Source organism: Porcisia hertigi, chromosome 12 (assembly GCF_017918235.1).
Source record: "Porcisia hertigi strain C119 chromosome 12, whole genome shotgun sequence".
NCBI classification, from domain to species: Eukaryota; Euglenozoa; class Kinetoplastea; order Trypanosomatida; family Trypanosomatidae; genus Porcisia; species Porcisia hertigi.
In genome coordinates this window covers 36332-57815 of record NC_090571.1, presented here as the reverse complement: position 1 = coordinate 57815, position 21484 = coordinate 36332, and the positions used below count along the sequence as shown (strand labels likewise).

The 21484-nt window shown below is 57.1% G+C and overlaps 4 protein-coding genes across 4 annotated transcripts; all 4 read right to left on the bottom strand.

Moving 5' to 3' along the window:
- Positions 1–698: 698 nt before the first annotated feature.
- Positions 699–4529, bottom strand: JKF63_07463 (uncharacterized protein; the record flags this gene model as incomplete). The annotated part of the gene is made up of 1 exon (XM_067903400.1): positions 699–4529. One exon carries the CDS (start codon positions 4527–4529, stop codon positions 699–701), a length of 3831 nt encoding a protein of 1276 aa, XP_067758825.1.
- A 1703-nt stretch (positions 4530–6232) lies between these two features.
- Positions 6233–7597, bottom strand: JKF63_07462 (uncharacterized protein; the record flags this gene model as incomplete). Its single annotated transcript, XM_067903399.1, has 1 exon — positions 6233–7597. One exon carries the CDS (start codon positions 7595–7597, stop codon positions 6233–6235), a length of 1365 nt encoding a protein of 454 aa, XP_067758824.1.
- Positions 7598–9884: 2287 nt separating this feature from the next.
- On the bottom strand, positions 9885–11639 carry JKF63_07461 (uncharacterized protein; the record flags this gene model as incomplete). Its single annotated transcript, XM_067903398.1, has 1 exon — positions 9885–11639. The coding sequence occupies one exon, from the start codon at positions 11637–11639 to the stop codon at positions 9885–9887; it is 1755 nt and encodes a 584-aa protein (XP_067758823.1).
- A 3536-nt stretch (positions 11640–15175) lies between these two features.
- On the bottom strand, positions 15176–19267 carry JKF63_07460 (uncharacterized protein; the record flags this gene model as incomplete). The annotated part of the gene is made up of 1 exon (XM_067903397.1): positions 15176–19267. The coding sequence occupies one exon, from the start codon at positions 19265–19267 to the stop codon at positions 15176–15178; it is 4092 nt and encodes a 1363-aa protein (XP_067758822.1).
- Positions 19268–21484: the final 2217 nt, after the last annotated feature.

The following is a 21484-nucleotide window of genomic DNA, read 5'->3' as shown; positions in this document are numbered from 1 at the left end:
ATGCCTGCCCACACGCGCGAGACGCTTCACTGACACGAGGCGTGTCGAAAGGCTCTACCAGGCGATGCAAAAAGGCATCAAGAACATGTATCATGTCGCTTTCGTCCGCCATCAGTCTGGAGGCTGACCTCATTGAAGTCGACTGTAATCGACGGCGCTGGATGGAAATATTAAAAGTGTGTGTGTGTGTGGGGGGGGGGGGGAGGGATGACCGCAGCACAAACACGTTTGGTGACGTCAAACGGTGCCAGCAACTAGACCCCATATACCAGAGCACCGCTGCTTACGCTGACTTCATTTGAACGCTGTAGCGTGGGACAAGCGCTCAAACTCAACACATACCAAATACTGATCAATCCACACCGAGGCTTTACTCGACAACTCTGACAGACGAGCCCGACACACAAAGTAAACACAGACAGACACGATGAGGCGTGCCTAGGATCTTCGCTTCTGCTACAGCAGCAGCCTTCACGTTGTCGGCCGTGCTGTCAGACGCACACTTTATAATATCATCCTGTGGATGTCAGTCGCGCCTTTTTTTTCCTCACACCACCACTTAGCCTGCCCCCACCCTCCCTCCCGCCTCGCCTCGCCGCATGCCGCATCTTTTTACGGTCGCTGTCATGCACCCCCCTCCCCCCCCCCCCCCCCCGGCAACCAGCAGCGGCTGACCACTACAGATGTGGTGGCCTCGCTCAACTTTCGTGCCCCCACAAGGCCGTATCACTCAGGGTCTCGGTCTCGCTTTCAGAGAGTTCTGTGGGAGAGGGTGCTGCGGTGCCCGGGGATGAGTGAAGCCGTTGCGGTGGTGAATGCGCTAAGACGCAACTGTGAAGCGTCGGCTCGAACACATCTTCACCAGATGCAGCGGTGTTCTTCCTTGTCACTCCTGTGAAGTCGTCGTGTCCGTTGGACTGAAGGCTCTGTTGACCATTTCGTGTGTTCAGAGAGCTCAGTGCCACCACGGCCGCCTGCTGGCTTTGGTGTACTTCCTCGGGACTGTACAGCGGTATGTCACACACCGTCACCTGCTCCGCGGCGACAGTGCTGACTTCGCTTTCTACGCACCTGGACAGCTGCTGGCTGTCGCGGAGCCACTGGAGAGCATGGCAGATGAAGTCCTCAGATGGTGGAAGCGGCGGAGTGGTGGGGGAGGTGCCGTTGGAAACACCGCCAGACGCAGAGCCATCTGTGGGCGACGGGGGTCGGCGCCGCAGCAACGATGATGAGGACGCGCGCAACGACGACCCCTGCGCACAACCCAGACAATTAAGACCGCGTTTTTGCGCACATGCGAGGTGAGCAGGTGCGCCACACATGTGATGGGCGCTACTGCTAGCCAAATTTAACAGCGGCAGCATGGCAGGTGTGTGCTCCTGCTGCTGCTGTTGCGGCGGCGGCGGTGGTGAGGATGGGCGTAGCAGCAGGTTGTACAAAAGATCCCAGGCAGGTGGGACGGCACAGTACGACGCCGGTTTGTGCTCGTGCAACCAACGCCACTCTAGTATGCGTGGGACGGGAGAGTTGTCAGAAAACGGGTACAGGGGGCTTGCCTCCCCATGGCGTAGGGCCGCAGGCGTGCCGTGACCATTTACTGCCGCAGTCGGCGACTCCGTGGGAGACGACTCTGGCAGCGGTCGGGGTGCCGCTGCATCCTGCTTCCCAAGCTGACACACATAAGCATTTTTGCTCAGGAACCGGCGACGAGACACTGCAGATTCCCAGCACTGCCGCCACGTGATATACTTCCACATGGCCGACGTGGTGCTGCAGGAGGTGGCCACAGAGTCTGTGCAGTCCATCACGTGAATGACTTGCAGAGGCAAGGCAAAACTCAGCTGCCGCGTGGTGACGCCACCTCGACCCCGCACTGGGATACCTGGCCGTAACAGAGTCGGTTCACCACCCTTCGCGTGATCGGTCGCCAAAGCTTTGGCGCGGAGGAGTGACCCACCAATCCTCTCATTTTTGGACGATTGCGGCGACGGTAGGTCGGCCGACATCGACGCGTCTGGGGAGGCCGGCGCCTTGGCGAACGGTGAGCTCGCCCCATCAGGGTCACTCTTCACTGTTCGCAGACAGTTTTGCACAATGTGATGAGCCAAGACTTCGTGAAATAGAAACTCGTTCTGGTCTGCCGCTGCACCAGCGGTGATACCAGTGAGAAAAAGAACAGGAGGACAACGCACGTGGGCGCCCTCCGAGTAGACAAGAGAGCATGATGGGAGGCAATGCAAGAGTGCAGCAACCGTATGAGACGTTGTCGCCAGATGAGCTCGATTCCGTGGGTGATTCGTCACGCCACCGCCGCTGCTGTTCCAGGCAGGACTGTCGCAGAGGGCCAGCAGATGCTCACGCATAGAGCACGGCGACTTAGCACCCAGTGCCCCACTCACCTCCACGGTAGACGATCCATGCAGCACCTCTTCAAGCCGCTGCCGCATCACTGCAGACCAACGACTCAGATCGATGCTGTAAACATTCTCCGCTATGCACTGGATAGTGTCTTGCTGCAGCGCCTCCTGAGGCGATTCGGTGGCAGCGGCTGGCGCCACGTCGGGCAGAGGGGGTGAGGCCTTCCGAATGGGGGGCGCGGGAGCTCTGCCCACGACACCTTCACGCCTCATCTTGACTGATGACTTGATGGGAGTCGGCACACCCCCCTTTGCCTTGAGCAGCGTGCTTCGGTTTCTGTGCGAGTCCGTGACACCCGCCAGCGATGCGCCAGAAGTTAATGAGCGGCACCGCTCATAATTGTGGATCGCGCGCACCCCGCCCTCGACCTCCCCTTTCCCTGACACGAGCCGCTGGTTATCACGACCCGACTCGGCGCGGCGCACAGCGGCTTTCCCTGTCAGATCCGATGACATGCGGCTCGCACCCCTCATGGTCATTGAGGGGGACCATGAATCAGCAGCGGTGTCCTCACCACCCGAAGGATTGCTGCTACGGCGGGGACGGCGTGCAGAAGCGTCAACATGGCCTTTCGTTCTTTGGAATGGCGGCACTACAATTGATGTGGCGTGAGCAGGGAGCAAGACCTCAGGCACTTTTCTAGTGCGCGCCACTGCGGCCTCGACTATGGCAGCAGGGAGCTCGTTCATGCTCAAATCGAGACGCGACAGCTGCGGCAGACACGCGCAGACGGGAAAGCCGTCCGGCACACTCTCGATGACGTTATTCCTTAGGCGCAAATCTGTCAACTTCTGGAATGTGTAAATCGCACTCGGCACTTCGCGAATTCGGTTGTTGGACGCGTACAGCACCCGCAGCCGCGTGGATTTGTACGTACTCGCATTGACGCTGCAGAGGTCGTTGGTGGAGCCGGGCCCCTGCTGGGGGTGCGTGACAGTTAGAATGCAGTTCTTCCTCAAGGTGTTCACGTCTTCGGCAGAGATCAGCTCAGTCAGCGCATTGGAGCTCACATCCAGCACGCCCAGATCCGCCACAAACGGCGATGCCCAAAGCGGTGCCAGCGAGGTGAGCCTATTGAACGCAACCCGCAGTGTGCGCAGGCACTTCAGGACACCGATCCCGGTGATTGATGTGAGCGCGTTATGCGAAAGATCGAGCGAGGACAAATTTGTGTAGCACTGCAGGGGGGATCCGCAAGATGTGAATGATGCCGCCTGCGCAGCAGCAAATACAGGCGTGCCCTGGGCGTCGATGCTCCTAATGGAGTTCTGTCGAAAGCTGACCGTGTGCAGACGCCCTGCCCTGACGTCACCGCTTCTGTGAGCAGACGTCACGGCCATCTTCCCATGACCCGCAGCAGGCAACCATTGTGCGGATGCTGCGCTCGCATGGAGGCAGGGTAGCGCCCCCAGGCCTCGCATATGTAAATCCAGCCGCTCACCACCGACAGCGGAGGCCATGCGTGAAGAATACGGCGGCGGCATAGCCGGAAGCTCGACACACAATACATCATTCTCCTCCGCCAGGGTCGAGGTCGAGACGCTAGGTTCTACAAACGCTGCTGAACACGCTACCGAGCGGCTAGAGCCGGGAGGTGAAGCAGCGTGGGTGGTGTTCATTCGACTAATGATTGGCGTGTTGAGCACATCACCACTCAACACAGGCGAGTCTGGGAGTAACTTATCTTTTGAACACACCGCTGCCTCCTCTGCGGTCGCACGACTGCCCAACGGGTGGGCCGCTGCTCGGGTGAGCGGAGGCGAGTGCTTCTTGACCACAGCAACAATCTCTTGTTCTCTTTGCAAGGAGCCGCCACGACGCGTATGCGACCCCTTCGATTCCACTGCGCTAGTGGACGCCTTGGAACGCGTGGGCGTTTTGGGGGCTGCCGCGTACGTGTCCCTATAGAGCCCCGGCGACTCTGAGCTTGTCGACAAACCTACAGCCGTCCCATTCGGCACGCCAGCGATGGCATTACCAACGCAGTACTTGGTAATTGCACTGCCGCGTTTGTTGATCAAACGCTGCGGCAGGGAGCGTAACACAGTCGAAGCTGTTAGACCCTCCACCTGTTCCTCGGGCGCGGCGCCCTCAGCTACATCGGTGCTCATCGAGGCACCCTCCCCCTCCCCCCCCCGCGCGCGCGCGCACACCCTGTGTCAAGATGAGAAACAAAAAGTTCTACAAGACGGTTCAACCCGCTCTACACCATACGCGGTGACCGGTGTGGCTCGTCTGTAGGTCGCTTCGCACTTTCTGCGCTCGCTAAGGTCGGGGCGTGGATTACTCAGGGCCCCTATTTTGGGTGCGACTTGATCTCCTGTTCAGACACTTCCAATAGACAACAGGAATACACGAATTGATCTTTTTCTGGAGATGAGATGACACACCCTGCCCCACCCCCCTGGTTATACCAAAGCAGTCGAACACACTATAGTTGCACTGAGCCTGTCCCGAGAGACAAACACCGCGACCACCGCGTGCGTAGAGAAAGTTAACCGCTGAGCTATCGAAGCGGACCCAAACAGAGCAAAAGAATAAAAAAATAAATAAATGTACGAATGATGCACACACGCAAAAAATATATATATATACAGGGAGAGGAGACACCTCTACACCCTCAGGAAAAAAAAAGGACGCGCGAGCGTTCACCCCTTCAGCTAAATAATGTCTAGATGCTCGTTTGACTAGACCGCTTGTTGCTGCCGCTCTCTGACGACCTTTTCCAGACTCGTCAATGAGCCCCAAACCCACACTGCCGTATACACCACAGAGCAGTTTTATTCTGAACTACAAACGCTGCACGAGAGAGAAAACTACTTGCGCCGCGATGCAAAGCGAGGAGTGTGCACGGATACCGCGAATGTACCCCCTCCACCCCTCCACCCCCCACCCCCCCCCGCCTCAGCAGCAGCAGCGGAGACACGGAGGAAAGAGTAGTGCGCCGAGAGAGCTGTGTGCGTGGGTTTGGGTGTGAAGCAGAGGACTGAGGTACTCTACGTAAGACCAAAGAATCAGCGGAGAAACGGAGAAGGGAGCGGGGCCTTTTGGGGCTCACGAAACAGTGACGAGAATCACAGTTGGGTGTAGGTGCCTCTCGGCGGCCCGCTCGACCTCCGTTGGGCTCTGCGAGGGTGCGCCTCAGTAAAGCTCTTCCCCGCCGTCAAATGTTTCAGGGGAAAAAGGGGGGGGGATGCCTTCCGACTTTGGAACGTCTACACGTCTCCGGTGTGGTGCCGAGCGCACGAGTCTCCTGCTCAGATGTGAATTCATCGTGTGTGCATATCAAGGAAAAAAAAGTCGTGGCAAACGAGAGAGAAGTACAGAGCAAGAGAAGAGGGGCGCCGATAACCAACAGGGATGAACCCGCGCGCGGTGGTGGTGTTTGGGGGGGGGGGAGAAGGGAGGGGCTGGAGCGAAAGAAATCAACGTCGTTAAGTCTTCACCCGAGCGCGTCATTGCAACCTGTAAAGGCCCGCAAGAACCCACCGCGCACTGCGATGCGAGTACTCCAAAAAAAAAGGCACACTGGCGAGCCGCACTGAATAAACGGCCTTTTATGGGGGGCCAAAGCCGCTCCAAAGGCGTCTCGCATTTCGCAACACACGTTTGAGCGTTGAGCTCAAAATACATCACGCACGTGCACACACTCAACCATGTCAGAGCAAAAACAGGAAAACGATGAGGTAGAGGTGGTGAACAACCACAAAAAAGAAGCTCCCCCCCGCGCGTGCGCGCGCGTAATATATGGCAAACAAAGCTTGGCTTCGGCGAGGCGAGGGAGTTGCACACGCAATGCCGCTGTGACCAATCGTCACATACTTTGATAGACGCCCAAACGTAGGGATGATGGAAGCAGCATGTAGGCCGAAGGGTGGCGTTCTAGATGGACAATCCACAGCCCCCATACCACCGACACAATCGTCACGACGCACTGCAGAGGTACGCTAACGATGCACACACTCCGCTGACTGACGGATGACGGAGTTGCCGTGTTGCGCGCAGAGCCGAATGTTGAATCCATCGCCGCCAGAGGCAGCAGTATGAACGCCGCATGTAGGGCCAGCGCTGCCGTGCCGGTGATGACCGCGGTAGGCAGCCGCTGAGCGAGTACGGAGTCAGCCACAAGACACCCCGCCACTTCAGATGACGACGACGGTGAGAATGTCATTTGCTCGCACTTTTCTGCGGTGGGGCAGCCCATCAATTCACTCCTAGACGGCGTCGCAGCCGGTGTGGGGTCGGCACCGGCATGATCGCTTTCCGAGTGCACAGCACCACCGGTCACGCGCTGGTTTGCCTCTGCCTCTTCACGCGGCACCGACACCACACCGGTATGTAGGCAGACTTTTCTTGCGCTGCAGACTACAGTTTCCAGTTCGCTGCCCCCGAGAGGCTGCTGCCACTCCTCAGCCCCTGGGAGGTGCTCAGTGACCGCCAGCCGTGCGTCCTCCAGCCCCGACCTCAGCACCCGCGGCGTCGCTGCGCTGCCGCCCCCGGTAATCCCTTCGGTATCATCACCACTCATATTATGCCCCAGTAAATCCTTCGCTGCGCACGGAGGCCAGAGGGCAGCGTATGCCTGCCCCATCATCACCGTCCACGCCACTTGCCCACAGGTGAAAAAGGTCTGCTGAAAGCACGCCTGTGCAAATCGGGGAAGCTCTGCGCAGCTGCCGCTGGAGGCTATAAGGTCAACCCCTTGCGCAACATCACTCGAGGAAGATGGAGTGTACTTGCTGCTCGTCAAGACCCCTGCGACAGCCCACGCCTCAGCAAGAAGTGCACCACCACTCACGAGAAGCGAGGTCGCCGCGAAGCCAGCGCCGACGGCTATGCTCAGGGTCACCAAAGGGAATCGACTACACACCAGCAGACAGCCATGGTCCCACCCGTGTCGCTGCAGACGCAAGCAGACGTGTAGCACTCCAACTCGAGCAGCATTCAGGAGCAAAAAGTGGGTCACTACCACCCATGTAGCCGTCGCAACATCCGAAACACTTGCCCAGTGCAGGGCTTGAAACATCAACCCAGTCATGAAAAGTGGCAGAAATGCTACAAGGGAAGAGAGGAGGCCGACCACAATCAACATGGGTTGCCAGCGGAGCCCCACCCCAGCCAAGACTGTGTGGGGGGCATAGAGAACGATGGTGCACAGCACCAGAGTTCCATAAGTCATACCTTGTTTACCAAGGCGAGAGGTGATGCACTGCCTCGGTGCACATACAAGAAAACAAACGAGAGAGAGCCGGCAGACTGGTGCACTGTTCACGGCGCCTCCGATTTTATTATTCTCTGTAGGCCAAAACACGAAAATCTTCTTTTGTGTGTGTGTGTGTGTGTGTGTGTTGATGACTTGCAGCAGTGAGACGGTGGACAATGTGAGAGAGACGGGGGGGGGGGGGGGTAGAGACAGGGGCATGGACGTATGTTTGCATTTCACATCTCTGTGATGAGAAACTGGGTGCTTGGCGAGAAGGGCGAGGATGTGGGGAGGGGAAGGGGAGGGGGGGGGGGCAGAGTCAATTGCCCGAGGAAATCAACTCTGACGTGGCGGTCACTAAAGCAGACGCACACTTGCACCCAGCACGATAACCCTCATCAAAGAAAAGCCCAAACACGGGTAACGCGGTCAGGCGCTCCGCCCCGCCCCCCCACCTCCTCTCGCGAGTGCCAATCTCACCTCTACGCCACGAATCGCTATAATGCAGTTGCCGCTGTAGCTACCAATGTGGATGTCGCTTCCATACCTCGAGTCATCTCTGATCCGATGTTGTTATTTTTTTTGTGTTTAACCCACGGGGCGGGAATGGGGTGGGGCAAGAGGGGAAGGGAGGGGGACTTATAGTGGATGAACGCAGTGGGCGAGAAGACTCACCCAGCTGCATGTGAAACAAGGCGAGTCTGAAGTAGCGGAAAGGGAGGGGCTGGGCTGCCAGCAAAACGCATCCCGAGCCTTTACGGTATTGTCCGCCATCACTCGATCCCTATGCTTCTCCTTTCGGCCCCCCCCCCGCCAATTCTCTAGTGTGGGCTAAAAAAAAAGGCTATTAAGTATCGAAGACCTGAAGAGTGTCACGCAGACAGACTCGAATACATACATGCATATTCACCCGCCATGAACCCTGCAGCCGCTACCAGCACAAGCATGCATGCATACACACACACACACACAGACACACTGACAGCGGCGGCAACGGCAACAGCAGCAGCAGAGATGCGGTTACAAGAAAGGAACTGGCGTCGCTTCACCCAGAGATGGGGCGCCTTGAATGAAAGACGCTAAAGACATAAAATCGACGCAGGCACGTGACATGCGTTCGAATACCCCCCCCCTCTGGTAGGAGGGGGAAACGAACGAGACGACATGGCGAACCCATTCGACACGTGCACAGACTTGATCGAGCTCGGATGCACTTCTTAAGCACCACTTCGATAAACCAGTGATGACGCTGGACATGAGAGCACATAACGCGGACAGCCATGAATAACCCACGAACACAAAGAAGGTGAAGTCCGCAAGAGACGGGAAGAAGGATGCCGCTGTAGGAAAGAAAAAATTGCGTCCAAAGAGAGACGGTGGCGCCTCTACACTGTCCATTTTTTTTTTGGAGGGAATCGCCAGACACTCTTTTGGAAGCGAGTCAATGTCCATCAAGGGGAATGACGCGCGAGATGGGGGGAAGCGAGGTGGTGGTAGAGGGGGGAGGGGGGGGCTGGCAGCTCCACGCCCCCCCCCCCACACTTCCACCACCACCCACATGCCCAGGCGAAGGGGCGCACGCCATGAAAGCGCACACACGTGCGCTCTAGACTGTCGCCTCCACAAGTATCGCCACCAACCGTAACGGTAAGAGCTCCACAAAAAGAATGGTGGGTGGAGTGGAGAAAGCACAGCGAAGTATGAGTCCCGCAGCATCCGGCCACATAAAGCTACAAAGACCGCAACAGCTTTCCAGGAATTAGTACGAGGACACATGCACTTCTGCGACTAGCAACTTTGAATGCCCTCTAACGCACCAACACCTCCTCTGTGTACACACATCACTGGCGTGGCGGACGGTGATAAGCTGGCAAAAGACACAAGAGAACATATAGAGGAGAGTGAACGACGCGACACAGTGCAGAGTGCCCTGACTACCACCCACTATGTATTCGACAGTGCTCACACGTAGCCGTGTCCAAGTTTACTCGAATCCACACACACCCACACACACACACACAAGAAATGATACGCATCACGCCAGCCCACCCCATTCAGTGAAGTGCAGGGACAGAGAAGTGGATGGGTGCGACAACAAATGCTTCCACAACCCTATTCCGAACCTTCCCTCAGTCCGTATTGCACACCCTGTCCCTTGTCGCCAATGTGAGTCAGCGGCTTCACACCCGCTGTCATGCGTCCCCCCCACCCCCACCCCCACCCCGCCCTTCTTCCGGGCGGCATCGTTGCTCTGCTAGTCCTCTCAGGGGTTCAGTGTATCGGGGCTCAAGAAAGGGTGGCGCAGCGCCTCCGCAGACGTCATGCGCTCAGCGGGGTCGTAACGTAGCAGCGAGCGCAAAAAATCAACACCACTTTCGCCGATATGGAAAAACAGGAAATCCGATATGCTCAGCGGCCGTCTTGCGGCTCCCTCATCACAGCCCTGAGTCGATGCCGCCGCAGCGTGCATGTTTGTCGCCCCATCGACTGGTGCCCGTGGTCCAGATGTACGCGCACCAGGAAGCGGATGCTGCCCGTTGAGGTCCGTCTGCGCATCGATCGTTTTGGCGTGACAGTTCGCCTCATTGTCCCTGCGATGATGCAAAGGGGATCTGACAGGAGTAGTGGGCTGATCCGTGCAGCGGAAGAGAGATGCATCACGCACCTGCGGCAGGTGAGACAGCACCGCCTTGGGGTAGTAGAGAGGGTGGGCGATGCGCCTCCACTCATCAATGGACGGAGTGCCGAGGTAGCCAAACATGCAGTTCAGCCGGTGCATCACACAGTAATCGTCCTGAACGACGACATCACCGCCAAATGACCGCAGTGTGCCGACACGAAGGAAAAAATCTCCGGTCAGCATCTCAAAGAGGATGACGCCAACAGCCCACATATCCACCGATGTGCCGTACCGCTGCAGCAGCATCATTTCGGGTGCACAATACACTGGTGTTGTTGGACCCGGCGTGAGCTCCTCCCGTTGTTCCTCTTCACTCCGCAAACGTAGCGTCCCAATATGCCGGGCTGAGCCGAAGTCACACAGCTTTGCATCTGGTAAGAGTGGCAGTTCCATAGACACGAAAGATGGATTCTCCCCGCTCGAGGGCACTTTCGCCGGCCCCTCCTTATCCACGGCGTCCGCTTGTCGCTCTTGCGAGCGAGAGGTGCCTGTTGCCGTCTCGTCGCCCTCTCGCTGCGCCGGCGATGCGCCATCCTGCACCTCGGCCACTTCAGAAGGGCAGCGCCGACACATCTCGCAGTGCAGGCGATGAATGGCGATCGCCAGCTCTTCACCAGTGAGATCATGATGAAGTGGAACTGAGTTGTTGCAGAAATACTGACACGGCTCCAGCGCACCCGGCTGGTGCTTGGCTTGAGTCACCCTCTCCTCTTCTCGTGGGTGTGGAGTGTGGGGGGCGTGGATCCAGCAGCCCGAAGCCTCACTAGTTGACTCGCAAGAACTCACAGGCGGGCAAATACACCGCAGTGGGCGGCCCAGTCCGAGAGGCTCCACAAGGATGTTCTCTGGCTTCACATCACGATGAACGATTCCGCGGGCGTGCATGCAGTGAAGAGCTTCAACGAGGCCGCGCAGAATTCTCCGCACATACATCAAAGGCAGATGGGTAGAGGGTTCTGAGGCTGGTCCCGTAGCACCCGTCCCAGTTCTCGCACACCACGCCGGTAGAGATGATGCCGCCTGGTTGCAGTAAAAGGCACTCAGAAAGGTGCGCAAGTCAAGCGGAACGTACTCCAGCACCAACGCTGCCCTCATGCGATCACGTGGCACGACATGGAAGAGTTTAACAATGTGCGACGACCACTCCTGCGCACGGCGCTGCACGCTCACTTCACGCAAGACGTGTGGGTGGTTCATTGGGTCCTTTAGCTTCTTTGTGGCTATAATTCGATCGGCCAGTGTTGCCGCCTCACCATCGATGACGCGGTAAAGAGAGCCATAGTTGCCGCTTCCGATCTGCTCAATGACAGTGAAGCGCGATCCTAGATGATCCCCCATGTCACTCCCTCTGTATTTTATCAGCCAGGAGCCCTCTCGCAATCACTACGACGTTGGCGTACGCAGACGTCAGGATCGCTACAAAATGCCTAGTTCGTTTTTTCCCCCGCTCTCCCTTTCCCTGTCCCCTCCCTCGTGAGTAGTCCAAGCGCTACTACACGGCAACTGCAGTGGTGCCGGTGGTAAGGGGTGTTAATGGGGGGGGGGGGGGGGGGGGAGAGGGGAGAGGGGAGAGGGGAGAAGCGCTACACCCGCTACGAGCACAGGATGATAAAACTGATTTTCTCCCCCCTGTTGAACGGGAACGGCTGTACTGAAGAAACGTGAGCGGCAGTTACAGGACGGGTAACCCCAAAGACACAATGAAGCATAAATGATGCCCGCGAAAAGGTCTCTATCACCACCTCCAACGGCTGCCGTTTCGGCGTATTGCTCAAAAGTAAAAAAAAAGCAAGTCCCCCCCCAGGGCGGAGGGAGGGGCTGAGCGGGGCAGTCAGTCTTTATTGTCTCTTCAGACAGAGCCAGCGTCGACAGCCCCCCTTCCCCTCCCGCCGTGCACAGAGACGCGGGTGTGTACAGAATGGCCGAGCAAAAGGGAAAAAAAGTGAAAACAAAGAAGCCCCAGCGTTTACTTTCTTCTCGAACACTGGGGAGCCGAGACGGGGAAGGGAAGGGAGCAACAGAGTGCGCAGCCGCCGATGCGATGTGGTGAAGCCACAGATCACGCGACGGTAGACTAGGAACAAAAGATAAACAGTGCCACGAGACACGAAAGTCACACGCTGAGAAGGTCCACCACCACCACCACCACCCCCCCCTCTCCCTCTCCGCCCCCAGGCACACACACACACACACACACACACTAGTCGTGCTTCCAGAGGCACACCGTGACAACTTCACCCTTGGCAGGTGAAGCACTGCAGGAATAAATGCGGCGAGCAGATCCTAAACGATAGGCCAATGTTTCTGAGCAGCGGGGAGCACACTTGCGCCTCGACCCGAACGAATCTGTCTGGTGTTCAACGCTCAGCACTGCACACTCACCTCGCTGATCAACACGTGGGGTGTGGAAGCCAACTCTGATGAAAAAAAAAAGAGAAACCCCAAGCAAAGCCACCAAAGAGGGGGGCCCTCAACACCCCCCCCTGTCCTTCTGTCCCCGAGGAAGAAGAGGGAGTGACGGCGTGTGGGAGGGGGTGTGTCAAGGAGGCGCAGCTTCTGGAAGGCTTCCCAGCTGTCGAGAATCAAAAAAGAGGAGAAAAGAAAGCAGGATCGAGAACGACCCCCAACGTCACTTTCCCTTGGTGGTATGTATGGCAGAGGGTGACACGGTACTCCCCTTTGACTCACAAATCTCCCTTGCGTCACGGGGTGTCCTTGTGCGAGTCGAAAATACACGTGACGGAGGGGTGATGTGGCGGATACTTTGGGTCGCCGGTAGAACCGCTGTCATGAAGGGTTGTGTGGAGGACGATAGAGGGAAAGAGGGCCACTGAAAACCAATACGGAGAGAAGGCATACAGGCAGTGACGCATTCACGATAGACACACAGGAGGAAACGCAGGACGTGGTTGGTGATAAATAGACATCTGTTTGGAGACAGGGAAGGGGAATATGCCAATACGAGCGCCGGGAAGGTGCAAGCCGACCAAATTCACGTCTGGACGCCCTTTTGCAATGCGCCCAGAGAACACCGAGGCAATACGACATGAAGATGATATGAAAGCCGCCTGTGATGCAGGCAGCCAGGACGAGCGTGAACATACCGCACCCATATAAGTATATACATATATATTTTCAGTTCTAGGAATGCACAGCGCAGCTTCGGCCGCACCAGAAGCGCCTCACGGCTCGCTGCACATCTAAAAGAATGTAGATCCGCCTCAAGGAAGTCGTCTTCAGTAAAAAAAAGAAGGAAAATAAATAAAGCAGCTATGTGTGCATACACACTCGCAGGCCACCGGTGTCTCTCTTCCCCTGATGAGTACACCTTGTTCTCTTTGGGATCTGGGTAGGCTGCGGATACTTTAACCAAGTCAATATATATATATATATTTGTGGGGGGAGGGAGGGAGCTAAGCAGAGGTAGCCGATCGCTGGAGCAACGTCGACCCAGTCATCACAGGGCAACAGCTGCTCAAAATCCACACACACCGACTTGCAGTTCGCTTCTCAAAGCCCATCCCTCCTTACAGCGGCGCTCACCCAGTGTGTCCATTAAGGTTCTCCAAGCTCGCTCGTCAGGGGCGGTGAGATACGTAGGCCTCGTGTTGGCGCGGTTTCCTGTTCACCATGAATGATGCAAGGTCTGTTCTATGTTGCAGGCCGCAGCCATGAAGCGCCATCGAGGACGCCATCACCAACATGCCTCTGACGGCGCATCGCTCTCAGACCCCTTCGTCCAACCTACCCGAACCATTCACCCCGAGAAGTGATTCTGGCGTCGACAGAGGGATAGGAGGCTGCTTCCCCCCCCTCCTCCCCCCTCAGAGGGTGTGCAGTGGTGCCCCATACCACGCGCAAAGGGCTTCCTTGTAAGCCCAGAAGCCCAGAAAGCCCAAGAAACGACTTCAACGGACCGACTCACTTTTTTTCCGGACGAGAAATGTACGTGGGAAGACACCAAAGAGAGATCTAGAGAGGGGGGGGGGAGAGAGATGCAGCCGATACCTGAACCTGAGAGGAACCTGTCGAATCTTTGAAGAGTCTGCCCTCCCAGTTGGTGTCAGACAAACAAAGAAGGGAATCATGAGCTGATCAGTGACTGTGGGGCATCTACAGAGTGGACCTGCACTATCATTGCATGCACCACACAGTCATCTTCCCCTTTCGCCGAAACCAGAGCTTCCTCCAAACTACGAAAGGCTTTACCGTACGCGCTCACCCCTCACTGATGTTGCATTGCCACCACCATGTAAATAAGGCGTGCTTTACGGGAATCCCCCCTACCCCCTCGTTGAATGCAAGCCTGGCCATCCGAGAAGGTCTACACCAGGCCACCCCCGTCTGCCTAATCACCTGTGCGCCAGTGCCATTGGAAGGATGCAAAAACAAACAGCACTCGAGAAGAGCAATAGGCAGGGCCTACGGGGAAACATGGAGCTTTACGTGAGAGCAGCACACCCATGCCTCCTCCCCCACCCCACCCCACGACGCGTGAATGCGAAGGGCTCACGAAATGGGAGAGGGGGAAACTAAGACTGTAGCAGCGAAGTCTCTCAGGGACGCTGAGCACCTATAAAAGAAATCCGGCAGTGGGCCTCACCGCTGAGAGTCACAGCAGAAATGCAGACATGTCCAGATATACATACACACAAGAACACATACACATACATACACATACACACACATACACATACACACACACACAGAAAGAAAGACGTGTTAAGGAGCAACTGGCCCAAACCCTCCTCCGAGAAAAAAAATCAGGAGAGAGGAGAGAACACCCGAGATGCAAGCAAGATGAGGCGGATCAGCCAAGACAAAGCACAAAAAAAAGTGATCACCGCTCACCACTCCACGATTGTGTGATTCATTTAATCGTCCTCAGCACTTGTCGAGTCGTCGAAGTTGGTGTACTGGCGCATCTGCGCTGGTGGACGCTGTGGCAATCCTTGCTGAACACCTCGCAGACCAAGCGCTTCCGCTCTCTCTGCTGAGGACGAGGACGACGACGTCGTACCTATCCCGTGGCGGGGGACAGAGTCACGCATCTGCGCCGCTTGCTGCACCGATTCAACTCCTCGGTCACGGGTGGGGGTGCTTACAAATATGCGCCGTGGCGTGGCGGTCAAATCGTCCTCCACGTCTCGATGGTGCACCACCACCGAGGCAACCCCCGCCGTGAAAGGGATGGAGCTGGCTGTTCGCGGCCCGGGCGTGCCGCTCGACTCCTCAACACTGTTCACGTGCATGACAACATCATCTGCAGAGCTTGCATTTGAGCAATTCACTGGGTGTCGCGCTCCGAGGTCGCTGGGGGACTGGGGCTCCATCGTATCTCTTTCCCCCGGCCTCTCTCGCCCCTCCTCAGTGTGGTTCGCTTCGCTATTAGAGTCCCAATCATTCCAGTTTGAGTTGCGCGTGTGAGGCATAGAGACTGTAGTGGCTACCACCTGGCTTACGGATGAAGGCTCCAGGTCCACCGCATTGACGCACATATCCTCCACGGTCGCGGTCCCCTCAATCTCTGCTGTGTCTGAATCGTGTTGCAACATCGCCTGCACGCGATCACCATCACCGTACATCGCCTCAGATCTTTGCAACACGCTCTTCGGTTTGCCCTCGCTAGAAACTGAGGGCCGCTGCGACTGTAGCGAAGACACATTCCCCCATACTCCCTGGCGCACCACTGGTGTCTTTTCTACGAATAGCCCACGAGTATGGTGCCCCCGCGAACCGGCCAGCCCAACCGACGGTTGTTGCTCTGGTGAGGGTGGCAAGCCACTGTACTGCCGGCTGCTCTGGCTTGCCGGCGCCTCGCTCGTCAGCGTGACGATGGCAGTCAAGTCAGTCGAGTCATCTTCGGCGCCCTCGTCGGAGAGGCTCCCACGCAACTCGAACACCTTACGCCCCCCTCGCCTTTTCTCCTCACCGTCGTCGCTCGATTCGTCATCCGAAAGCGAGGACGACGATGCGATGGTAGTGAATTCACGGATCGCGGTGGCATGCTCCAAGGTGACCGCGAGCGCGGACAGCTGCTCCACCTTGTTTGTCACTGTAGAGGGAAAGTGTGGCGTTGGTCCCGAGCTGGGTGTCTCAGAGGAGGTGAATTGCGGGCTAGCGACCGCTACGGGCCTCGTCGAAAAGGGCTGGACAGCGTCGTCGCTGCTGGCAGACGCGGTACTGTGCTCGGTGGGTTCGACAAGAGAATTCAGTCGCCCCTCCTGCTCATCAGGGGGCCGCACAGACGATACGCCGCTGAGCTGCAGCGCTGGCCGCTCTCCACTACCCTCTTTGCTGCCTCTGTCGCTACTTCCAGACGAAAATCGGTGTCGATATTGCATCTCCTGCAAAGAGGCTTTAGAAGTGTCGGCCAATGGTGGCGTCGCAACTGCAGGTGAACGTTGCTGATGCTGCTCGGGAAGTGTACCCGTTACCAGCGAGTGCGGCGATATGTGCACGCCGGAGCCGGAAGGTTGGTGTGCGGATGGAGACGACGAGTTTGCCCCCGTCGCTGCTGCTATATCCGTGCTTGCTGTCTGAGCTTGTGACATGCCCAGTCCACTGAGCGAACGATCCTTGACTGAGCCCACCGCCAACAAGACTTGCAGCCCACGCAACGCCTCCTGGAGAGAGCTCACATCTTGTTGCGTGCGCCCCTGCACTGCTGTGAGGCGCATGAGCTCCTGCTGCACCGTGCCCAGGCGTTGGCGGTCGCCTCCCTGCGTATCTACACTCACCGCAAGCACCTCTGTCTGCCCGCGTAAGGACTGAAGGTTGGCCTCAAGAGCGTCAACGCGACGTTGCAGCTTCACGGATGCCTGCTGCGCGGCGGCCAGCTGCTGGGGCACTTCAGCCACGCGCTGCTGCGACTGCTCTACAGCCCCTTCCACTGCCACCATTCGCTCAGTCACCTGCGACAAGCTCTCGTTCCGTGCAGCAAGCAAACGTTTCTGGACCTCGCCGACGTGGTGCTGCATGGCGTTTTTCAAGTAGTCCTGCACGCGCCCGTCCATTTCATTAAGACGTTCCTCACACCGCGCCACGTTTTGTCTCAGCAGCTGTACTTGAGATTCCACCCGCTCCACTGAATATCGCTCATGGCTTTGTGCGGAGGCCATCTGCTCATTCGCCCGGGATGACAGCAACCGTAAGTCACCGGCCACTTGCTTCTGCTGCCGCTGCAGTTCGAGAGTCTGGATGCGCTGGTCATCGATGGCGCCACGCAGGGTATTTATTTCAGCAGTAGTGGACGCAAGGCCGTGGTCGATGCCGTCAAGTCGACGCTCCACGCGGTTCACCTCTCCGCGTACATCACTGCTGACCTGCTCCGCTCGGGAGGCCACCGTGTGCGCCATCTCCATGCGGTCCGTCAGCTCACGCTGCACCATCATGTGATCCTTCACGTATTGTTCCTGTTGCTGCCGGCAGAGATCCAAGCGGTTTTCCTGCCCAGCAACCCGCTGTTCTACTTGGGCAAGAAGGTGTGAGTGGCGCTGGTGCACCGCTTCAATGGTGTCGAAGCGGTTGCGTGCCTGCTGACCCTCCGACTCGAGGGCCTCGAGTCCCTCCTGTACTCTCTGCACTGCATCCACCCCTCGCTGCGTCGAGGCCTCGCAGCTGCTAATGCGATCGGCAAACGCCGCCACCTGCAGTGCTGTGCGGTCTGCGAGCTGATCGACTCGCGCACACGTCGCCCCCGAAGCCTCCAGGCGGCTTTCCAAGCGAGCCGCCTGCCGCTTGCAGGCCTCAACCTCCGCCCTCAGCCCCTCTGCAGTGGCGATGGCATGCAGCTGCGACTCGACTGCAACGAGACGGCTGTCTCGATCTGTAATTGTGTGCTCTATCCTTAGTGTCCGCTCCACAGCGCCAGCTACCTGCACAAGTGCGCGCTCTGTTGCCTCCTTCGCCGCCGTTATTACAGCCTCCATGTGATGTGCAGTTTCGTACGCGGAATCTGCCTTGCGCTCTGCACGGTCGATAGATGAAGTCGCAACGGCTTCCTTTGATTCCAACGCATGAAGTTGTTCTCTCGTAGTGGTTGTGAGAACTCGGCACTCCGCCTGGCACGTTCGCACACAGTCTGCCACCCTCTCCTCTATTGCTTGCGCGTTCGCTTTGGCTTGTCGCAGCTCCGCACGGAGTTGCTCGATGGGCTCTGTGGCCGTCTTCACAAGTGCGGCTGCTGACCCTTCCCACACTTCTTGGACCGCCTTCCTTATGCCGTCCCTCATTCTCAGGCCCTCGTCACGCATCAGCTCCCTGGCCTGCTGCAGCGCTCGCTGATCGTCACGCCGCATTTCTACTAGCCGCAACAGCTCAGCATCCAGCCGCTGAGAGAGAGTTGCTCGCTCTTGCTCGAGCTGACGGCTGCAATCTGCGCGGACCGCGCTGCTTTGCGCCAGCGCAGCGTCCACACGCTCTTCCATCTGCTGAGTCCTTTCCTGTAGCTCCTCTCGCAGCTGAAATCGGTCCGTGTCGCGAACCCTGCTGGCGCGCATGGCCTCCTCAAGTTGCCGGCGCATAATGAGACAGCCCTCGTTGTTCTCCCTCCACTGTGCCACCATTTTCTCCTCGATGGAGGACACATCTGATTGGAGGGCCGCCTCCCGCCGGTGAACTTCGACCAGCACGTCTTCCTTCCACTGCCGCCCCATAGCAATCAGAGTTTCATGCCGTCGATCGCGTTCAGCAGCGAGCTCGGCGCGCAAGTCGATCAGTTCACGCATAGCCCGGCTCAGTTGCTGCTGCAGCTCTTCTATGCCAACTACGTCTGACGGTACGCCACTGCGTTGGTTTTTGCACGAGTGACTCGTCGCGAAGTTGTTCTCTCTCGTGTCGATGGTGCTCTTATAGGCGTATGTCCCTACCCCTACCGGTACGCCCCTGCTGTGGCAGGGCCGTCGCGTGAGGGAGTCCTCGGCTGCCTGGAGCATCTCGAGCGCTGATCTGGAGAAGGAGGACATTGCTCTGCTCCTTGCCTTCCTGTGAGTGTATATGAGTATATGTATGTATGGGCTTTGGGGGAAAATGTATGATTGGATCGACACCAAGACAAACGAGTCGATCGATGGCGACACCGAGTACGTCTATTCCAGTTATCTGACGTTCTTGACAGGCGTAAAAGTGTGATGCTGCTGCACGTACACGTACGATACTTTTTGTGGAATTTGTGCTGCTGCTGCTGCTGCTCCTTCAACACATCCAGCTGCTGGCGATCAAAGCGCGCTTTTCACGTGATAAGTGAACTTTACGGCCACGCAAGCAGACCCGTGATGGTCGTTGTGCAAGTACGACCAAAGATCGAATGATCGAGTAGCCAATGTCACAAAGATACGAACGCAGACTGCAGTAGTCGAGGGAAGACATGCAGAGCGACCACAAAAGGTTGACTCGAATGAGCAACGAATATTTGCCTTACGCTTTAGAAGTCACGACTGGGAGGAAGTACCGTGGGCGATAAACTCAACGACGCGCGCGCCAGCTGAGTCACGCAAACCGCTGCACAAAAATGTTCACACCAGAGCGGGATATTCTAATTGGTGAATATGTAGTCGAGGAACTGCACACGAAAAGGTAGGGCCAGAGGAGAGACGAGCAGTTGTGTCGAAGAGAAGTGGCTAAACATGCAGCCGATGTTGGTCGACAGATAAACCAAAAGTAAAACGCGCAGCGCTTCAGGTAATCGCCCTTATGACCAAACACACAATAGTAAAGAGCAACATCTCTTCGAAGGACGCAACCGCCTCGCAGCGTATTGCAGTCGCACACACTCGAACGCAGCATTCTTTTCAGAAGAAGAATCCTTCACAAAAGTACACACACACACACACACAAAAAAAAAAAGTTCGAAGATGTTGGCACCACAAGCACATTCGTACAATTGCACAGGATCCCTTCTCTCTTTTTTTGTCGTCAACCAGGCGGGCGAGAAGTACTTCACTCCTCCTCTTAACCTGTGTGTCACGCCCCCGACATGGTGCTAGAGGGAGGGAGCTTGTGAAGCGGTGGTGTGGGTGTGTTGGAAAAGAAAGCTAGGTGGCGGCGAGAGCGCTAACGTCGGCCGACGGAAAACAGGAGAGAGCGGTCAATAACACATGTTTCGGGCACCACAAGCACGAACAGTAACTGATAAAACATCATGGAAATAAAAAAGCGAGAGCACTGCGCCAGCCAAAAGCCAGACGGGTGACGAGCCTTTCTCGCCTTGCCGGGCACCTGACCTTGCCAACCTCAACACAAACTCCTCAGCCGCACATGCGCCAGAGGGTACTATGTTCATGACTATGCAACAACAGGCTACGGGGACTCGCTCATCGCACGAGCGGCCAACACCGAATTCTCCCCCCCCATCTCAGCACTCTCTCTGACGATAAAATGCTTCCCTGCACCTCTACTTCTCCTCCACGGACGCGCTCTTCTGCAAAGCTTCCAGACGAGCACGCTGACTCTCCAGTGCCTGTTGCAACCCGTCACGTTCTGCCCGTAGTTCGGCCATCTCTGCAAGCGCACGCTGCTGCCGCTCCTCCATCATCTGCTCGTACATCCGTCGGTGCCTCAACGCGCTGTCCTGCTGCTGCGCAACCCACTCCATATACTTGTTCTGCACATCCGTGACCGCGTCAACGCAAATATCTTCCAGGCGTTGCCGCTCATCATTGAAGAGAGAGGTGAACTGGGCAGTCAGCTGCGCCGTCATCCGTTTCTCCTGCTCCTGGAACGCGGCACGCTGTTCCACAATTTTTGCCGCGTCGGCAGAAACCTTCTTGAGCGCATCCTTCAGAGTTGCCTCGCGCAAGTCGAGTTGCCGCTGCTTTTTGTGGATAGCTTCTTCCATGGCAGCCACCGACTCTGGCAAATCACCGGCGTTGAGGCAGGGCCCACCGTCTGCCTTTAAAGATGACGAAAGAGGAGAGTGCGCTGCCGTCGCTACAGTGCCTAATGTGGACGTCCCAGCTGCCACGTCCGCCTCGATTTCCATTCTCGCAATGGTTGCCTTGAGGCTCTCTCTCTCCTGTATCAGTAGCTTGTTCTCTTCCTGTTGCTCGCGCATATCGTTGCGCAACTTTTCTGCTTGTGAGACCTGTTCATTCAACATTTCCTCCAGCAGTTGGCAGCGATGCATTGCCATCTCCGCTTCCTCGTGTGTGCGCATGACGGCTTTGGCGCATAAAGAGCACACA